Source organism: Rhinopithecus bieti, unplaced genomic scaffold (assembly GCF_001698545.2).
Source record: "Rhinopithecus bieti isolate Rb0 unplaced genomic scaffold, ASM169854v2 scaffold_76, whole genome shotgun sequence".
In the NCBI taxonomy this organism is placed as follows: domain Eukaryota; kingdom Metazoa; phylum Chordata; class Mammalia; order Primates; family Cercopithecidae; genus Rhinopithecus; species Rhinopithecus bieti.
Window position 1 is genome coordinate 2,844,448 of NW_016803343.1, and position 20,357 is coordinate 2,864,804.

The 20,357-nt window shown below is 38.1% G+C and overlaps 1 protein-coding gene across 2 annotated transcripts in view; it reads left to right on the top strand.

The window, feature by feature from the left end:
• The window catches only part of PEX5L (peroxisomal biogenesis factor 5 like), a 186,139-nt gene that overhangs the window by 79,091 nt on the left and 86,691 nt on the right, over positions 1 to 20,357 (top strand). For both annotated transcript variants that reach the window (XM_017877125.1, XM_017877118.1), the window contains exons 4-6: positions 6,685 to 6,796; positions 14,635 to 14,829; positions 19,548 to 19,671. In XM_017877125.1, the coding sequence (XP_017732614.1) occupies positions 6,685 to 6,796; positions 14,635 to 14,829; positions 19,548 to 19,671 (431 nt within the window). The remainder of the gene's footprint in view (positions 1 to 6,684; positions 6,797 to 14,634; positions 14,830 to 19,547; positions 19,672 to 20,357) is intronic.

Consider the following 20,357-nt stretch of genomic DNA (forward strand, 5'->3'; position numbering starts at 1 on the left):
GTGAATAGATTCACATTTTACAAAAGTCTAGCTGTCCTGTCAGGAATACATTTGTAGCTTGTTGGTTGACATTTAGATCAAGTCAAAGAGTTGAAAGTTATCACTTGGTTATCCGTTACGAGGAGACTAATAGGAAGTGGGGGTTGGGGCAGTCCATTAATACTATAAGCTCAGAGGAAACGAATTCTGTCAGGTAACAGAGTTACCATGACAGAGCTCTAAAATCTGGATTTTAGCGGTTGCATGGTAATGATTTAGTTGTCTTATCTTTTCAATTGATAGAGTCCGTTAAGTTGGCTTTGATATTAATGAATCACTGACAGTATGGTCACTATATTGACAGGCACCGAATTAATTTCTAAACTTGGATAGGGCTAATAAAACCATAAACAAGTAGTTCAATTATAAAATAATGAATGAAAGCCTATTTAATAAATGACTTTAAATTAACAATGTCACAGAGTTGGGTGAAGTGGTGGGCACCTATAGTCCCAGCTACTCAGGAGGCTAAGATAGGAGCCTCTCTTGAGGCCAGGGGTTTGAGACCAACCTGGGCAACACAGCAAGACCCCATCTCAAAAAAAAAAAAACCATATCACAAATAATACAGGAATTCCAAAACTCACAAAGATATTTGTATTTCATTCATATATAAACAAAACAATTCTAAAATTTTTCTATTATTTAAATGAGGTAAAGAGACATGCCATAATATTACAAATTTTCTTAATCAACATTACAAATATGAGATATTTGTCAGCTGTTTTACACTTATTAGCTTCAATGTTTTAACTTTAAAAATTATTATTGAAGTACCAAATGCTTAAATATAAAAGCAGAATCTTTTACTTTAAAACAATTCAAGATCATCAATCTGAAATGTGAAATTATAGAATAATGGATTATTGTCCTTTACAGACATTGTTTTATCATCTAGAATGTATTGTGCTTTAGGGTTAATTCTTAGTAATGTGTTATCAGAAACCTTGAGCTCTATATTTTTGAATGAAACATCTAAGCAATATATCTCTTTAAAAACAAACACAAAGATTTAAGTCACAAAACAAACAATATAAACATACACTGTAGTTTAAGTAACAAACAATATTTAAAAAGCAAAACATCTTTTCATCTTACTAGTTTTTTATAGCTTAGATTATATAATAGTTTAATTTTAAAACATTGAAATTGAGAAATTCAAGTTGAGCTAAGACAAATGTAGTTTCAGATAAAGTTTTAAGAGCTGGGTGATATAATCCGCCTTTGTTTAACACAAAGAAAACACTATATTGATATATGAAGCAATTTGGTGGTGTGGTAGCTAATAATCACATCAACTTGCTAGTCGAATAAGTCATAATTCAACTGAAATCATTTGATTGAATGTTTGATTACAAGGAAGATGTTATGGTTTAATAGTCTTTTGCATTCTGATTGACAGAAGCCCCTACATGCAAGTTCTCGCCTATCTTCTTACTTCTAAACAAAAGAGTTTTCCTTTGTTTCTATGTCAATTAACCACTTCAGGGTTTTCCCTCAAAATCTCAAGATTTGAATCTCTGATTTAAAATCAGCAGGGAGGAAATAGAATTGTGTTGAAGTGTTGCTGGCCTCTCATTCACATTGGTCCAAGTCCTTCTTCTGAATGTTATGGGGCAGGCTTAGGCCTTTATTTTAATTTTTTTCATTAGGCATTCTCTCTTGGCACTTTGACTTCTTTGTAGAAGCCTTAACATTCTTGGTAGAAGCTTTGTAGTTGGAAATGTTTCCTTAGGTATCAGTAGTTCCCCAAACATTTATAAAAGATGTGACTGGGAGGAAATGGGCTCAAATGTGTGGTTTAAAACCAGCAAAGAAATTGGCAAACATTTCTGAGGATCACTGACCTCTCCATGAATTGGCCAAATCCAGTATGAAATTGAGGACACCCATGTAATAATTCTTTTGTACAATTTGCCATTCAGTTAGACTGTATAAAATCAGTCAACATTGATTTAAACTGCTATCATGGAATACAGAAAAAATGCTTGGATGAGATCTCTACTCTAAAGCAAATCACAGTCTACTTGGCAGTTGGAGAGGGACAGATAAAACTAAGATTATGACACTGGGCGAGACATGGGAGCGTGCAAGTGCTGTAAGGAGGCACTCACTGGCTGGCACTAAAGAAGGTTCCTAGATAATGTGCCAGTTGAATGGGATCCTGAAAGAGAAATAAGAATCTGTCACCATTATAGAAGGTTCTTTGAACTGATCCAAATACTGAGAAAGGAAAGGGTAGGATAAGAAATGAAAATTTTAAATGTGAACAAACTGAGACAAAGGCCTTAGCAACTAATGAAGTGGGTCATTTTAACTCAGCTATGATAATCTGACTAGAACAAAATTGCAATCACTTCACCTCAGTTTTTTTTTTTAATTAGAAACTTTTGGCTTACTTACATCAACGTACTCTATACCCAAAAGACAAAATCAGAGAAGTTCATAAAGTTATTTTCAAACTAAAAGAAAGGCAAGAAACTTTATCTTACTAACGCATAAAGAAAGAATAAATGTTATACAATTTGGAAATTAAGCTTAAAGGGAATATTTGGGGGATTCAGTTCAGTTTGAAATTTTATTTTATGATCTAAAAGATTCATTCGTTCTCAAGTCACCAAAGGAAATACCATAAACTTGTTCAAAATGAAGAGGAGAGCATGGAAAAAGCTATTCTTATCTATGCAAATATAAATAAAATGGGACTTCCTATGACTAAAATAATCATTCCTAAATCCCTGCAAATGAAGATGCAATTTAAAATTGGACAGTTTTAGATAGGTATTTTTACATCTTCAGTTTCTGCAAAGTCACTTTCTCATTTAATAGCCATTTTTTGAACCCCTTTTAGATGTAGACATTCTATTTGAAGTTGCGAGGATATAAATGTAAGTAAGATAGTCTCTGGCTTCAGAGCTTATAAGGAAATATTTCCATATCTTCAAAATATCTCCTGTTTCATCTTCTATATCTCCCATTAAAACCAAAAAAATGTCTGTTCAGTTTCAGTTACCTTTCCATGCTATCTGTAATCTGGCCTTTCACCCTGGAGCCCTGCTATTATCCCCCCACTTCAGCCGGAGCATTTCTCAATAGCTAAGTTGTGCTCCAGTTTGGAAAACACTGACTCAGAAGGTAGTTTCTTACTCCTTCTTTGATTTGAATTTGTGGAAGAAAGCCACAGGAGTAGCTTAATTGTAGAAGTTGGGCAGTTATAACAATTCCATCAGTCCAGGTGTGAACTATGATCAGAAACAAGACAGTAGGTGTGGAAGAGACACTGACTTCCTGAGGCAGAGGTGCAGAAGACTGGAGATGCCACGCCTTTGTCCTGGGCTTCCTGAAGTCTCTCAGAACAGCGTCTCTTTTGGTATCCCTTTATTTGTATGCTGAGTAAATCTGAGAGTGCTAATGTGCTTTCTCCAGAAAATTTGTCTAACGTCTGAATGAAGAGACAGCCTCCAAAAAATAAATTAATTAATTATTACCTTTGATAAAGCAGACAGGCCCAAAAAGACAGGGCTCTCATTGAATTATGCCTTTTCCTTTGCTTTCCATTTAGATGTTAACAAAAATTTTACTTTTAGAATTACTTTATCAAATTTAGACTATAGTTTTTATGCATTTGCAGCTAAAAGTATCTGCAGAAATCTAACACCCTGGTCTTCCAAAGCTATAGGTAATGTAGGTCTATTTCACTATTCCACACATATATGTACACAGAACTGTGTACTGTGTAGGGATAAATTCTTAGTTGTTTTTTGTTTGTTTATTTGTTTTTACAAAGGCATTTAATTGTATCCAAAGTAAAGAAAGTGTACAGGGGATTTTCCATGGAATATAGCTCATACTTATCTACATAACAGTTGATATTTCTCAAAATTATGAATAAGAGAACTCAGTTATTCTTAGCCATCTGTCAATGAAATTAAACTTTTTTTTCAAAGAAATAATGAATATCAAAGGGATAGTTATGACATTGTCCATACCTATTTATACTTTGAAAGTCACGGTTGAGTTTAGTCTTTGCACTTTATACACTTTAGCCAATGGGTAAATAAGACCTAGACTCAGAGGCCAGTCATCAGAATGCACTGCTTGGTAAATGCAACCCTATTACAATAACTTCTATGAGTATAGAGTGGTGCCATATTTGATGGTAACCTTCATCCTCTGTGAATGCATATAACACAGTGGAATTCAGATCGCACTTGATAGTCACGAGAAGGCCACAGTGTGGAGGTGGGCATTGTTTGTGAAGGTAGGACCTCATCACTGTGTTGATTACACTAGCTGAGTTCATTACATTAAGCACATATGGTAAAAAGAGCAAGTCCTACCAGGAAATATGTATCAATGTACGGGTCCTTTGGAAACTGTTACATATGTACAGTTTGGACATGCACTAACTACAAATGAGATACAGATTTTGGGACACTAATCATATTTTTAGGTGAGCTCACAGGATCACTGATGTTTAGCTATTTCATCATTTTCTAGCATATTACATTCTATACCAGTGCTTTCAACTACATTTCCAGATAATAAAATTGACTTTTATGTCAGAAAGTATAACAAATCATTCCTAAACTGAAATAGAACATAGCATTTACAAAAATTCAAATATATTTTATTCCAGAAACATAGGCGGCTCACAGTCCCTCAACATTTAAAAATATTTTAATATAAATAGAATGGGTGATACCCAGGAATGTTCCAATTCAGAAAAAATAAAAAACACTGGGGCTCAGAGTTTCACTCATGGGTCAAAGCAGCACCCTAAAATAAAAGATTAACACCAAAAGAGGCCTTGGATTTGATTCTTAGCAAAATCTGTGAGGTTTTATACATAGTAATACCAAAGCTTACAACAACTGAAGAAAGATCTATCACTGTAACTTGAACGTTAAAAGAAGAAAAGCGTTCTCAAAGCCCATCCCTCAATAACAAATTAATATGTATAAAAATCTAATTACCAACTCTATATCAAAATCTTAAACTCTAATGGACATCTGAGATTTGCACATGTTTAAATAGCATGCCTGTGAGTACTAAATGTGTCTCTTGGCTTCCAGTCTCCAAATGACCACTAAGTGCTTCCATATTGCCCTTTCAGAAATAAAAGAAGTGCACTTTCTCTCCATGGTTACCATTACTCAGGTCCCTTGCCACCTTCCATCAGCTCTAAACTATGATACTATTGACACTGTGCCAAAGAAACAATGTAGTGAAAGTGAGTAGAGTAATATAAAATATTTTGATTTGGTAATACTCCAAAGCACTCCATTTGTTATTTTATGCCTCTTAAAATGCAAAGTAACAAATAATTTCTTAAAAAATCTAGAGATTGGCCAGGCACAGTGGCTCACACCTGTAATCTCAACACTTTAGGAGGTCGAGACGGGAGAATCGCTTGAGCCCAGGAGTTCAAGACCAGCCTAGGCAAGATGGTGAGACCTTGTCTCTAGAAAAATAAATTTTAAATTTTTAAAAATTAGCCGGGCATAGTGGTGCACACCTGTAGTCACAGCTATTTGGGAAACTGAGATGGAAGGATTGCTTGAGTCCAGGAGTTTGAGGATGCAGTGAGTTATGATCATGCCACTGCACTCCAGCCTGGGTGACAGACAGACATCCTGTTCCCATAAAAAAAAAAAGAAAAAAAAAAAAACTAAAGATTATGAGGTGTATTTTTTTCTTAAGCAAAAAACTAGATGATTATGCCTATTTTAAGAAAGGCAAATATAAACCCCTCCCTCAAAACAAACAAACAAACAAACCAAAACAGTTAATTTAGGGATCAACCACCTGAGTATCAAAAGTGTGTTTTCTCTCTTAACCATAGAAACATACTCAAGCAAGACAGGATTCAAAGAGGTGCAGAATAAGTGAAAGTAAATAGTGGTTGCCACTGATAATTAGAGATCCACTAAAAAATCAAACTGAAAGATTGCTGAAATTAGAATATAAGCTAATGGGAAAACACGATTGAGTCTACCGAGATCTATTTTACAAATAGATTTTACAAACGCATCTACTAGATACCTACACAGTTAATATAACAATATTTTCTACTCTTCCAAAATAATATTTGTTATATAATACAAAAGCATTCCAAGGAAATGTAGAGGGTGTTTTTGTAGGTGACCTGAGCTTTTTAAGAGAGGGAGATGAGGCAGGCATTTATCCACCCACCCTGGTCCGTATGTTTGCACTCTCCACATAAACACTGACTCAGCAGTGCTAACCAGAACATGTCATCTTTGAGTCTGAAGCCAATGTTCCAGGTCTCAGTAGGAGCTTTTGTCCAGCTGAGGAATGGGATTGGCCCTTAGCAACTACGATTCAATACGTGTCATTTTCTATATATCGAAATTAGAGAATAACTCTATTTCAGGAGTGGGGGGAAAGTCTTGAGCTTTAGACATTGAAGTTGGCTGCATCAAAAATATGTTGACAGTGCTAAAAGGCTCATTCCCCATCTTTTGGTATTTTTTTCTTTCTTGCCCCATCCCATTATTTATTTAAGTATTTATTTATTTTTGGTAGGCTTGCTATTCTCATTTTGTTGCAAGGCTGCATTTTAATTCATCTGACTCTGCAGTTTAACAAAGCTCTTTGACACCTCTGTTCATTTGTTCTCAGCTGGTGAATGAGCAACAAGAAAGCAGACCCCTCCTGAGTCCCTCCATCGATGACTTTCTCTGTGAAACCAAATCGGAAGCAATAGCAAGGCCAGTAACATCCAATACAGCTGGTAATTCTTTCACTTTTAACTGTTCCTCAGCTAGAGTTAATTTTAACTATAGTAAAGTGCGCATTTTTTCCATAATACATTTTAAGTGAGGAAATTATGTTTGCAACCAAACGAAACTTGAGAATGTATACTATTTAGCATAAACCAATAAATCACAGAAATTGCAATGTATCTCACCCAACCAATTTTGCTGAACATAAGCATACCACTATTAGCAATGAATCGTGTTTTCGTGTATATTTTCATATTTACATATTTATATCTAAAGTTATATCACACTAGAAAATCTTTAAAACAAAAACACCTATTTCAGAGTAAGGTTTTTCAAATTCTGGCTGATGGTCCAATTATTTCTGGAAATATTTTATGTAACAGAAGTCCAGTAAATGAAAATGTGGCAATCTTTTCAAGTGGATTTAAATGACAAAATATTCTGCAGCTTTGGGATAGTACAGGGCCAGTTTCATTTTCTGTCATATAAGTGTGTTACTTGCTCCCCGTTACAACAGTCTATTTGAACGTTCTCCTGGAATTAAACATTCTCAAATAGTAAGCCATCCCCTGCTCAGTGCCTGTCACATACAGGAATAGGCACTCAATAAGTATTAATCCAGTGAGTGAGTACAGGATGCCACTGGCATAAATTACACTTCCCTTGTAAAGGCAGTCTTTCTGCATTGATTTCATTCGGTCAGCATTCACATTCAAAGTCATGTCATTCAAATAAGAATGAAAAAATGATGTTCAGAATCAAAGAACAAAGGTTATGTTAGATGTGCAGAGCGGAATTTAATGGAAAAAGAAAAGGATAATCACATACTGTCTTGTTAAATTTGTTCCATTTTGTCATCTTGGCCTCAGTTTGCTCTTGGCTTGCATATTTTCATTATATTTCTAAGTGAATAAAATCACGGGAGAAGGAAATCATGATTTTTCCAAAACGCCAAAAATTACAAGAAGAGTAACTAGCATGAGATAGAGAGGCTCCTTATGTGAGGTCATATTTTAGTTTCTGGGTTCAAACTCCATGAATTCCAACCCCAGCTCTGTATCCAGGGGCACATTGCTTAACTAAGCCTCAGTTTCTTCATTTGTTTGATAATAGTAAGATCTACATCTCATAAGTTCATTGGGAAGATTAAAGGAAGCAATCCATGAAAAAGCTTAACACCATGTAAACTCTAACTGGTGTAAAAATTTCTGTTGGATTTTAGGTGAGAACAGTATGTATTCCCTACACTTTCATTTTCAATTGCATTGACTTTTTTATATCACACCACAGTAATCATTTTCTAAATTCAGCTATCACTTTCAATAATCAAGAAATTAAATGGTACTTGGCAAATTCTAGGTAGGAAATTAGACAAGTTCACATACTATCAGATGAGATTCATTCCCCTGATCCATGAAACTGGAGCTGGCCCCTTCAAAACTCGAGAACTATCCCAGGAAAATACAGAGAACCTTGTATGTCTAATTGCAGGTGAATCCATGAGAATTGTATGCACTGTGAACTTCCTCTTTATGCTCCAATTCTCACTGATGGGAAAACTAAGTCACTTAGAAAGGATCCACCCTGAGAGAGCAATATAAGATTTGACTCAAAAGCTTATTTTCAGCTTGATTGTTCTAACATATAAAAGAGAGACCTGTGAAATATTGGAGGAAAAAAATCAAAAGAATGTATAATTTCTTGCAATCCCAATACCTACAATGTTGCCCTCTGTATTAGTCCTAGGGCTGCTGTGACAAAGTACCACCCACTGAGTTGATTCAACAAAGGAAATTTACCGTCTAGGTTCTTAGGGCTGAAAGCCCAAAATCATGCTTTCAGCTTGGCCACGCACCACATGAATGTGCTTAGTAAGGATCTATTCCAGGCCTCTCTTCTAATTTCTGGTACTGCCTTGGTTTATGGCAGCATAACTCCAATATTCACGTAGTGTTTTCTCTGTGTGTGTGCCTCCCGGTGTGCATGTCTGTCTCTGTGTCCAAATTTCCCCCCCCCCCTTTTTTTTTTTGAGGCAGAGTCTCACTCTATCACTCAGGCTGGAGTGCAGTGGCACGATCTCGGCTCACTGCAAACTCCGCCTCCTGGGTTCAAGCGATTTTCCTGCCTCAGCTTCCTGAGTGACTGGGACTACAGGCACATGCCACCACGCCCAGCTAATTTTTTGTATTTTTAATAGAGACAGGGTTTCACTGTGTTAGCCAGGATGGTCTCCATCTCCTGACCTCATGATCTGCCCACCTTGGCCTCCCAAAGTGCTGGAATTACAGGCATGAGCCACCGTGCCTGGCCCCAATTTCCCCTTTTTATAAGGACATCAGTCCAATTAAAGTAGGGGCCCACCCTATTCTAATATGACCTCATGTTTAATGATATCTCGAATGAACCTATTTCCAAATAAGGTAATATTCTGAGTACTGGGTATTAGGACTTCTTCATAGACCACTCAATCCTTAATACTCTCCAAAATAGTAAAATAGTGTTCTGAGACCAGGGATTTTTTTTTCTCACCTTCATTATTCAGTGCACCTGATTCATACAGATTTTATCCTGAAGAAAGGCTCTTGTTTGATAATGTGTTTTAATATTAAGAGTATATCTCAAGGCAAAAATGTTATATATTTTTTAATTCCTAAGAAATCTAGCTTTTGTATAAATCAATACAAAATTTTAAAAATTTAGGAAATATTTGCCTTTTCCAGAGGTCGGTCAATGACTTTTTTTCTGTATGAACCCTAAAAGAACATGTCTTTTGCCTCACAGAAGTTCTAAATTATAATTTTTCCCCCCAGTTCAATTAGATTATCTGAAAAACAGAAGTTTTGAGAGTGCCAACTATTTAAATCATTCCTCGGACTATCCAAACTGCCAAATAATTAGAAGCTCAACAAACAAATGAATCAAAGCCTTATCAGTAAAGTCAGCACACTGCCTTAAGGTTTAGATAAAGTCTAGAGAGGACTGTTTAAGAACACAGGCTGTGGAGAGATGAGACCTGTATCCTGTATTTGAATCCTGGTATGAACACTGACGTACCAGTTATATTAGTTTCCTATTGTCGCTGTAACAATTACCACAAATCTAATGGCTTAAAACAACACAAATTTATTATCCTAAAATCAAGATGTCAGCAGAGCTACATTACTTCTAGAGGCTCCAGGACAGAATTCATTTCCTTGCTTTTTCCAGCTGCTAGAGGGCACCTACAATTTGGTGGCTTATGACCCTTGCTCCATCTTCAAAACCAGCAGCTCTCTCTCTCTGACACATTGGTCTCCATCCTCGTATCTCCTTCTCTGGCTCTGACCCCCTAACTGCATTTTATAAGAACTCTTGTGATTACATTGGGCCCACAGGGATCATCCAGATTAATCTTTCAGTCTCCAAATCCTTAACTTAATTACATCTGCAAAGTCCCTTTTGCCATGTGACATGTCACGGTAACATATTTACAGGTTCTGGGGATTAGAATGTGGGCATATTAGAGGGGGACGTTTTTCTACCAAACCAGCTATGTGACTTTGGACAAGTTACTTAATATTGCCAAGCCTCAAGTTTCTCATATGTAAAATTAGAATACCTTTTTCACAGGAATGTTATGTAGACTAAACAAGGAAACATTCATAAGCACTTACCATATTATACATTTTCAATAAATAGTTTTTGTAATCAGTTCCAACCTCATATATCTACAGTTTGCGTCAAGCATGAATGATTTCAGTGGAGTCTTCTAGTAGCAATAAATATTTATTTGCATCATGACTATGCTTATAGTGCTGTTCCAAGAGCTTTAGATAAGCACTTCATCCAATACTTTATAAAGTAGTTTTATCCTTATTTTAGGTGGGCAGAAGAAGTTCAGGTTCAGAGAGACTTTTTTTTTTTTTTTTTTTTTTTTTTTGAGACGGAGTCTTGCTGCGTCCCAGCTGGAGTGCATGGCCGTGGATCTCAGACTCACTGCAAGGCCCCGCCTCCCGCGGTTTACGCAACTTCTCCTGGCTCAGCCTCCGTAGTAGCTGGGGACTACAGGCGGCCGCCACTCGCCCGGCTAGTTTTTGTAATTTTTAGTAGAGACGGGTTTCTTTACCGTGTTAGCCAGGATGGTCTCGATCTCCTGACCTTGTGATCCACCCGTCTCAGCCTCCCAAAGTGCTGGGATTACAGGCTTGAGCCACCGCGCCCGGCTGAGTTTTGCTCTTGTTGCCCAGGCTGGAGTGCGATGGCACAATCTTGGCTCACCGCAACCTCCGCCTCCCAGGGTCAAGCGATTCTCCTGCCTCGGCCTCCCAAGTAGCTGGGATTACAGGCATGCACCACCATGCCCGGCTAATTTTGTATTTTTAGTAGAGATGGAGTTTCTCCATGTTGGTCAGGCTGGCCTTGAACTCCTGACCTCAGGTGATCCACCTGCCTCAGCCTCCCAAAGTGCTGGGATTACAGGCATGAGCCACTGCACTCAGTCAAACTCAGGTAGTCTTAACCACTGTTCTGTGCTGCCTTATTTTATGCACAATATGCATGGAACATCAAGACACCAAAATAGATTAGCTGAACTAAAGTGAAGAGGACAGGACAAAGTGCTGCAAGGGTGACTGGCAAAACATAGCCTGCTCAGAAGCAACTGAGCTGGAAATCTCCCTGCTACAGCAAAAGGAAGGGAAGTCAATGACATCCTCTGGGCAAGGGGATCCCACAGTCTATAAAGCTGTGAGTGCTGACTGACATGTGGTCCATGAGAAAAGTCTACATATGTGACAATAAGATTACACCCAGAAGGTATTTTATTAGATCTACACTAACACACGCATACACACAGGTGCACACACACACACACACACACACACACTTTTCACATTCACTGTAAGAGGAGATTATCCTTTGGGCTCCTTTTTTTTAGAGACAGGGTCTTACTCTATCACCCAGTTTGGCTCAAACTTCTGAGCTCATGCAGGCCTCCCACCTAGTCTCCCGAGTAGCTGAGACTACAGGTGAGGGCCATCACTCCTGGCTAATTTTTTTTTTATTTTTTTAATTGTTTTATAGTGACTGAATATATTGCCTAGGCTGGTCTCAAACTCCTGGCTTCAAGCAATCCTCCTGCCTCAGCCTCCCAAAACGTGAGCCAGCACACCTCACCGGTTGGTGCTCTTAATTTAAGCACACAGATACTAAAACCCAAACCTTCATGTGCCTGAAGAATCTTTAAAACAGGATTTTAAAAATCAGCAGAGCAGACACTACCTTCCATACCAGGGCTGTCTTTGAAGCCTGTGTGGAGCAATAAGATTCTTACTTTTGAATTTTAACTAAAGGACATGCACATGCTAAAATGTGATTTGTCTTTCTCCAGAGAGTGAAAGGCTGCACCCACTCTTCTCTCCTTTTGAAAACGTACTCTGCAGGGACTTTCCCAGCTTCAAAGCTGGCCATTCGACCTCCAAGTCACCTCCTTCATAGCAGCTGGGTAACCAATTAGGCCTTTTGTGTATGCCAAGCATTTGTTTCACATTTACAAGGAAAAAAACAAAGGGACAAAGAGCTCAGAACAAATATAGGAAGTGCCCAGGACACTTTGCAGGGGGAAAGAACCTTACTGAGCCAAGTTTGAATTCGCAGTTCACCCTTTTAGTAATTCATTTGTTCTGAATGTGAGAAGAAGATATAGAATTCAATTAGTACTTGCCAGCTGTTATTCCATAACAAATGTACTTCCTATGTTCAAGTAGACAATTTTATAATTTGCTTCTGAAAGTCTAGGAGCAAGTGACTAACTCTTAATTGTTTGTACAATTAGTAAAAAGATATATGTGGCATTCTATATTCTGTCATCAATTTCCTTTCCTCTGTTATAAGGACATCACATTGGGCCTAGACACCTTGCCAGCGTAATAGTGTTCTGGCAATTTCTATTTGAACGTTCAGTGGATATAAAGTGTGAGGCATTCTAGCCTGTTTCAGCTGTCTGCCATGCTTACATTGTAGACATAAAGTCAAGCAGCTTAGTTCTGAATACCACTTCTTTCCCTCCGCGTTCGAGTACTTCCTAGTCACAAAGCATCCCTCGTATCTCAGGGCATCTTAGCATTGGGAAGTGGTTCCCATTGGCTCAGGAAGATTCTGTTGAGATAAGCTGACACTTTCAGGCCACTTTATGATAAATTTGTTTCATAGGATCCTCTGTAGAACGCATATCTTTGTCTCATCTTCAGTTTTATTCCCAGTAGCATTTTCTCTTTCTGTCAGTATATGGATCTGATTCTTGTCTCAAATAAAAAGTAACAGTGAAAATAGGAGAACATCAACAACAACAACAAAAAGGATAGAAAAACATCATGAATTGGCTATAAAAGATTAGAAATCACATTTACTGAGTACCTATTGTATGTCTGGCGCTTTACATACATTAGATCATTTAATCCTCATCTTATCCCTAAAAGACAATTAATTCCTCATTTTCAAATGAGGAAACTGAAACTCAGAGAGGTCAAGAAACTTACTTGAAGTCACACAGCTAAGCCATGACAGAGCCAGATGTTTCCACTTCACCAACAATATCCAACCACTGTGACTTGGAATTGGAATCAGAAAACGAGACTATTAAGAGTGAAGTTTGACACACGATCCTAAAGATCCCATAGGAATGGTTAGCTCATGAAGCCCGTGCACTACTAAAGAAATCCGGGTTGTGAGTTCAGTGGAGCCTGGCCCCTGCCTTGAGTACAAGGGAGAAGCAGATAGAAGAGTATTGAGACATCAGCAAAAATCCATTCCCCACCTAGAGGAAAAGCTTGGAGATTAAAGAGGAATGCTGCAGTCATTGTTGTAGACTGCCACAAAGGGTTAATGCAAGTAGTTTCTTTGTCTTTCTGTGGCTTTTCTAAGTGAGCTGGGTGAAGAGATGCCATGCGAGGAAGCCACCAGTCTTGCTCAGAAGCTAGTCTCTCCAGTGCAGTGCCAGGGCCAGTGAAACAGCAGGGACTGGTGGAGAGGTAGAGCTGTAGGGACCTTCTCTAATTTGAATTTTCTATTTCTCACAATGAGCTAGTCAAACTCTGGTTATGTGCACTGCAAAAGAAAGAAGCAGCAAAGGTTATAAAACTTCCTTTTTTAATTCTCATTTGCCTGATTTGCATTTGAACAACTTATTATTTCTGCTTTCATTAGAGTATTTAATGCAATGTAATCAACCTGCTAGGAAGTAAAAGTGTAACAGTTTTATAGTTAGTTACATTGAAATTTAAATTTGCATACTAAACAGCAAAGGCATTAACATGTGTACCTATTCATCAACTATGGATTATAAAATACCTCTCTTGGGTGAACCCAAACAGGATGCCATTTTCTGATTGAACTGCTTAATTAAATAAAAGGCGATTAACAGCATTGCTTTATACCCCATATACTTTATTGTTTAAAATTAAAACACAAAGACATTCAAAAACTTCACTAAATTTCTGAATATGATAGATTGACTCCTCTCTGGGAAACTGCAATCTAAAATAACCTTCAGTATAAATAAAGCAAAGTAATAAAGTAAATAGCATCTGAACTCAGATTCAGTTTCATCATTTTAATTTCATTCAAAGCTTCATCATTGCTGAGCCTGGTCTAAGTCCTTGCTTACCAGTTTGTGCCATGCCAAATATAAGAATAACATGCAGCAAATATCCCAGTCTAACAAGCTGTCTCTATAAATCAATGGTGAGCTAACTTAATTCTAATCTATCCTACAAACATAAAATCTTTCTGTACCCAACTGAAACCTATTTTTAAAAAATAATTTCAGAGTAGTAAATGGGCTTATCTTAACCTCTTCCATTTCTGATAGTACTGACCACTGGCTTAGATCTCCTTGACCTGAGTGAACCAGTCTCTCAAACTCAAACCAAAGCCAAGAAGTCAGAGCCCTCATCAAAAACTTCATCCCTCAAGAAAAAGGCCGATGGATCTGACCTCATCAGCACGGATGCTGAGCAGAGAGGCCAGCCTCTCAGAGTCCCGGAGACTTCATCCTTAGATCTAGGTAAGGCAATCGCTTGTGGCTGTGGATGCTCGACTTTGCTCTGCTGGTGTGGATATAAGAGGAAAGTTCCACCAATGGCATTTAACAGTGAACAAAGGAGTAGAAAGGCATAGTCCATGGTGGAAACTGGACAGGACATAGCTTCTTTTGGGCTTGAACTTTGTATAGCAATTGGGGAGCTCAACTTTACATAACTGGTTGATTCATGTATTTATTCGACCCACAAATATTGAGTTATTGATAGGTGCTGGGCACCAGGCTAGGCACTAAAGTTACAAATAAAGGTAAAATGTGCATCTTGCTCTTTAGGAGCACTCAGTCTAGGACGAGAAAGAGGGAACTTGTGAGTAACCAACTCTAATGCAAGGCCCAGGGGCAGCCAGATCAAACAGTATGTAACAAGCATGTTTGGGAATATGTGCAATACAATAATAACAGCTACCATTTGAAGGTGGATTACAATGCCTAGGAACCACAGTACATTACTTACATATATTATCTCATTAAATTATCACAACTCTTTGAAACATGCAAGGAACCAAGTTTCAAAATTTAAGCAATTTGCCCAAGATCTCACAGTTTATAAGAGGAAGAGCTGAAAGTTGAGCCTAGCTCTAGGTAACTTCAAAGCCCACATGTTTTCCACTATATTCTACCTCCTCTGAGAAAGGACAGCTTAGTTCTTAGCTCCTGGAACCAGACACATTAAGCTCTCCCTTCTCAAGAAAAAGAACAGTGACAGGTATTTTAGAAAGCCAAGAGGCCCATGAATCTTCCCTGGCTGTGACTGACTGCTGTGTGTGTAGGTATATGTGTGGGGAGGTGAATTTTGTATATACATTCATAAGGAGATCATAGCTTATCCATAAGGCTGTGAAGAATAAATGGAATACATATGTGAAATCACTTATTACTATGATATGTACATGTTAAATGGTCATGAATTAATTTATTCATTTGCTCAGCAGACGTTTCTCTGAGTATCTACCATATTCCCAGCACATACTATGTGCTAGGAATACAAAGATAAATAATATAAACTCTGTGCCTTAGCAAATTTACAGTCTAGTAGGGAGACAGAAAAATGATTAAATGATTATAATAAAATATTAACTATATGTAGCAATGAAAGAAAACCCAGATCAGTTACTACATGAGCCTCCTCATCATGCCATTGCCCCACCCAGTGGGAGAAGGTGTCTTACAAGAGGTACTATGTGAGCTGAGGTTTGAGGAGTGCGTAGGAATTTGCCAGATTGAAGATAGATCAGGAGAAAGATGGGGAGAACAGTGCAGGGTATCCCTGGTGCAGAAAGGAAAGGGATTCACACACAAATAGATAAACACAGCAAGATGTCTTTTTAAGTGAATATACATATTTCAGTAGTACTCAAGGGTAGAATAGTGAGAGAAAAAGTCTGAAAATCACTTGTGGCGTGATCATAGGAATCCTTGGATGTCATGCCCTTAAGATTGGGGGAAGAGGGATGATGTTTGAAGGGTTCTACTAAGAGGAATGACAGCGATGGTTTCTATTTTAGAAAAATCCTTCTCTGGTGGATTTATGGAGAAAGGAATAGAGGCAATGAGACCAGTACAGAGATCCAATAGTGACAAGGGGGATAATGAGAAAGAGAGAGACAGGCTCCAAAAAATATTGAAACAAGACTTAGAAACAGATAATATGTATATGTGAGCAATGGGGACATGTAGAATGTGCCAAGTTCCATGACAGAAGATGGAAGAGGAGCAGGAGTGAACTATTGAGTTCAGCTTTGAACCTGCTATATCTGAGGAAACTATGGGACTTCTCTGTGGATACCTCCATTAGACTGTTAAGTATATAGGTCTAGAACTGGAGAAAAAGAGCTGAGTAGGAAATGGAGATTTGTAAGTCAGAAGCTTGTGTATGAACGGATATTGGAACCATGGGTGTAGATGAGCTCTTCCAGGGATAGATTGTAAAGAAAGGAAAGAGAACCACGCCATTGCTCAAATTAGTGGCATACACAGGAACTCCTCTCCCCTGCCATCCCTCTTTGAAGTCTGTCTTTGGAGGGAAATTTTATAACTATCTCTACTATTTCCTCACCATCTAGGTTTATTCAGTTTTACAAATAAGTTAATAACATGTATAGATTTAGATAAAAATATATTAATACATTGATTGGGTGCAGTGGCTCATATCTGTAATTCCAGCACTTTGGGAGGCCGAGGCAGGAGGACTGCTTGAGGCCAGGAGTTTGAGACCAACTTGGACAACACAGTGAGATCCCATCTCTACAAAATTCTAAAAGTCAGCCTGGCATAGTGGCATAAGCCTGTAGTTCCAGCTACCTGGGAGGCTGAGGCAGGAGGATTGCTTAAGCCCAAGAGATTGAGGCTACAGTGAGCTGTGACTGCACCACAGCACTTCAGCCTGGGCAGCAGAGTGAGGCTTTGTCTTAAAAAATAGAATATATTAATATATTACAATATAACACAATAAGCATGCAGATGATGAACACTTATTTCTCTGCTTCTAAGAAAATGTCCTATGAAGAAGTTGTAAAAGTATTTAGTTTAAAAGCACCTTTAAGAATAGCAGTGTTGGCTGGGCGCAGTGACTCATGCCTGTAATCCCAGCACTTTGGGAGGCCGAGGCGGGTGGATCACCTGAGGTCAGGAGTGCAAGACCAGCCTGATCAACATGGAGAAACCCTGTGTCTACTAAAAATACAAAGAAAACTTAGCTAGGCATGTTGGCACATTCCTGTAATCCCAGCTACTAGGGAGGCTGAGGCAGGAGAATCGCTTGAACCCGGGAGGTGGAGGTTGCAGTGAGTTGAGATCGCGCCACTGCACTCCAGCCTGGGCAACAAGAGTGAAACTCCATCTCAAAAAAAAAAAAGAATTAGCAGTGTTATTCACAATAGTAAAAAGGTGAAAACAACTGAAACGCATCATGAGATGAATGGATAAACAAAATGTAATATATACACACAATGAACTTATTCAGCCTTGGAAAGGAATAACTTGCATGCTACAACATGGATGAACCTTGAAGATATTGTGCTAGGTGAAGTAAGCCAGGCACAAAAAGACAAATACAGGTTGAGCATCCCTAATTCGAAAATCTGAAATTCTCCAAAATCTGTAAGTGGAAAACTCCACACCTGACTTCATGTGATAAGTCACAGTCAGAACTTTGTTTTATGGATAAGATTATTTAAAATACTTTATAAAATTACCTTCAGGCTATGTGTGTAATGTGTGTATGAAACATAATTGAATTTCGTGTTTAAATTTGAGTCCCAGCCCCAAGATATCTCATTATGACATATGCAAATATTCCAAAAACCAAGAAAAAAAAAATCCCAAATTTGAAACACTCCTGGTCCCAAGCATTTTGCATAAGGAATGATCAACCTGGATTGGGGGATTCCACTTGTATGAGGTACCCACAACAGTCAAATTCATACAGACAGAGGGTAGAATAAAAGTTACCAGGTTTGTAGGGGAGGGGGAATGAGAAGCTCGTGTTTAATGAGTAGAGTTTCAGTTTGAAATGATGAGAAATTCTGGAGATGAATAGTGGTGATGGTTATACAACAGTGTGAATGTACTAATGCTACTGAATTGTACACTAACATATGGTTTAAATGGTCAATTTGTTATGTATATTTTACCAGAGTTTTTAAAAAGAAGGGAAAAAAAGACCTTAGAGAACATCATCTGCAAACTGATCTCTTTTTCAGACAGTTTTGCTCTGTTGCCCAGGCTGGAGTGCAGTGGCGCAATCTGGGCCCACTGCAACCTCCGCCTCCCAGGATCAAGGAATTCCCCTGCTTCAACCTCCCAAGTAGCTGGGATTACAGGCATGCACCACCACACCCCGTTCATTTTTTTTTTTTTTTTTTTGTATTTAGTAGAAAAAGGGTGTCACCATGTTGGTCAGGCTGGTCTCGAACTCCTGACCTCAGGTGATCCACCTGCCTCTGCCTCCCAATGTGCTGGGATTACAGGCATGAGCCCCTGCCACCTGGCCCAATCTTTTTATACACTAAAAAACTGAACCCCGAGATTGTTTCAGTGGTTTATTCACAGCCACACACCTGTAATGAGAGAGAATCTAGCCAGATTTTTTTATCTGTAAGAACTAAGCCACAGGGATAAAATGGTTCCAGGATTCCCTTGGCTGTCCTCATTGCCTCCTTTCTCTCTCTCCCCCATTATAAATTCCCTCCTTTGGTGAAAAATTACATGCTTTATTCAAAAGCTGTGAAAGTGTTCTGATTTATCCCCACCTCCTTTTAACAATGAAGCTCATCTCTTTAAACAGAATTTCTTTCTGGAATCATGCCAGCAATGCCCCCAAACCCCCGCTTTAGCCAGAGACTGACAGGGTAGTGCTCCAGATGTACATTCTACACTGGATTGCACAGGCTCATATACAAGACTCAGAATGTACACAGCTTCAGAAATAAATTCAGGTCAAACAACTTGATTGCATTAACTGTAAAAGCAATGCAGTTTATCTTAATAGGAGATTTCTATTTAGCTGTACAAGTTTTAATTTTTATGCAACATTGAAAAGATAAAGGTTGATCTTGGGGCTTGGGACATTGGTTGAAGGAAGCTCACTTCGATAAGATTTTTCAATCTTAATTAAGCTCTCTTTTCTCTCTGCACCACATGCTCCCCCAACCTGCCTCACCCGCTTCCTCTGTACTTACTAGACATTCAAACACAACTGGAAAAATGGGACGATGTTAAGTTTCACGGAGATCGAAATACCAAGGGACATCCAATGGCAGAGAGAAAATCGTGCTCATCTAGAACTGGATCAAAAGAGCTCTTATGGTAAGGTATTTTGATACCAGAAAATGCCCATTTATTTATCAACTTTATGAGTGGCACTGAAATAGCCAATGAGTTAAGTCAATCCAAATACTTGGCATCACATGTAACCGCTATATAACAATACCAATTACTGTGGCTTCTACCAATTCGAATTATTTCACCTCAACTGCCAAAAATTAATTCAACTCAGTCATTAAGTGTTTTGAGAGATTTGTAATTCAACATTGTTAATAATGTTCTGAATGTGTAACTGTGCTGATTAGTAAAACTAGGTGTATATGTGTATATACATGAGAATATTCAATATATTAAGTAATAGTTAAATTTTTGCAGTTATAAGGTACCTTTTTTGGTTTGCTCAATCATCCACTATCAGATAATCAAATAATTAAGAACAGTGCATGGAAGCTTATGAGAAAATCTGGCCACCTGAGTTGTACCATATTTTTGAAGCTTCCTAAAGGGCAGTGTCCAGTGTCTGTCTCCTACTGCCTTCCCACATCTCCACTTATCATGACATTTCAAATTCTGTATAAAGATAAAATCTCTCCTGAGACACTTGTTGGGAAGTTCTTCCCCACACCAAAAAAAAAAAAAATAATAATAATAATAATTTTTTTATGAAATGGAATTTTCTGTACCAAAATGGTACTGCATTTATTGACTTTTGCCCATAATCGAACTGA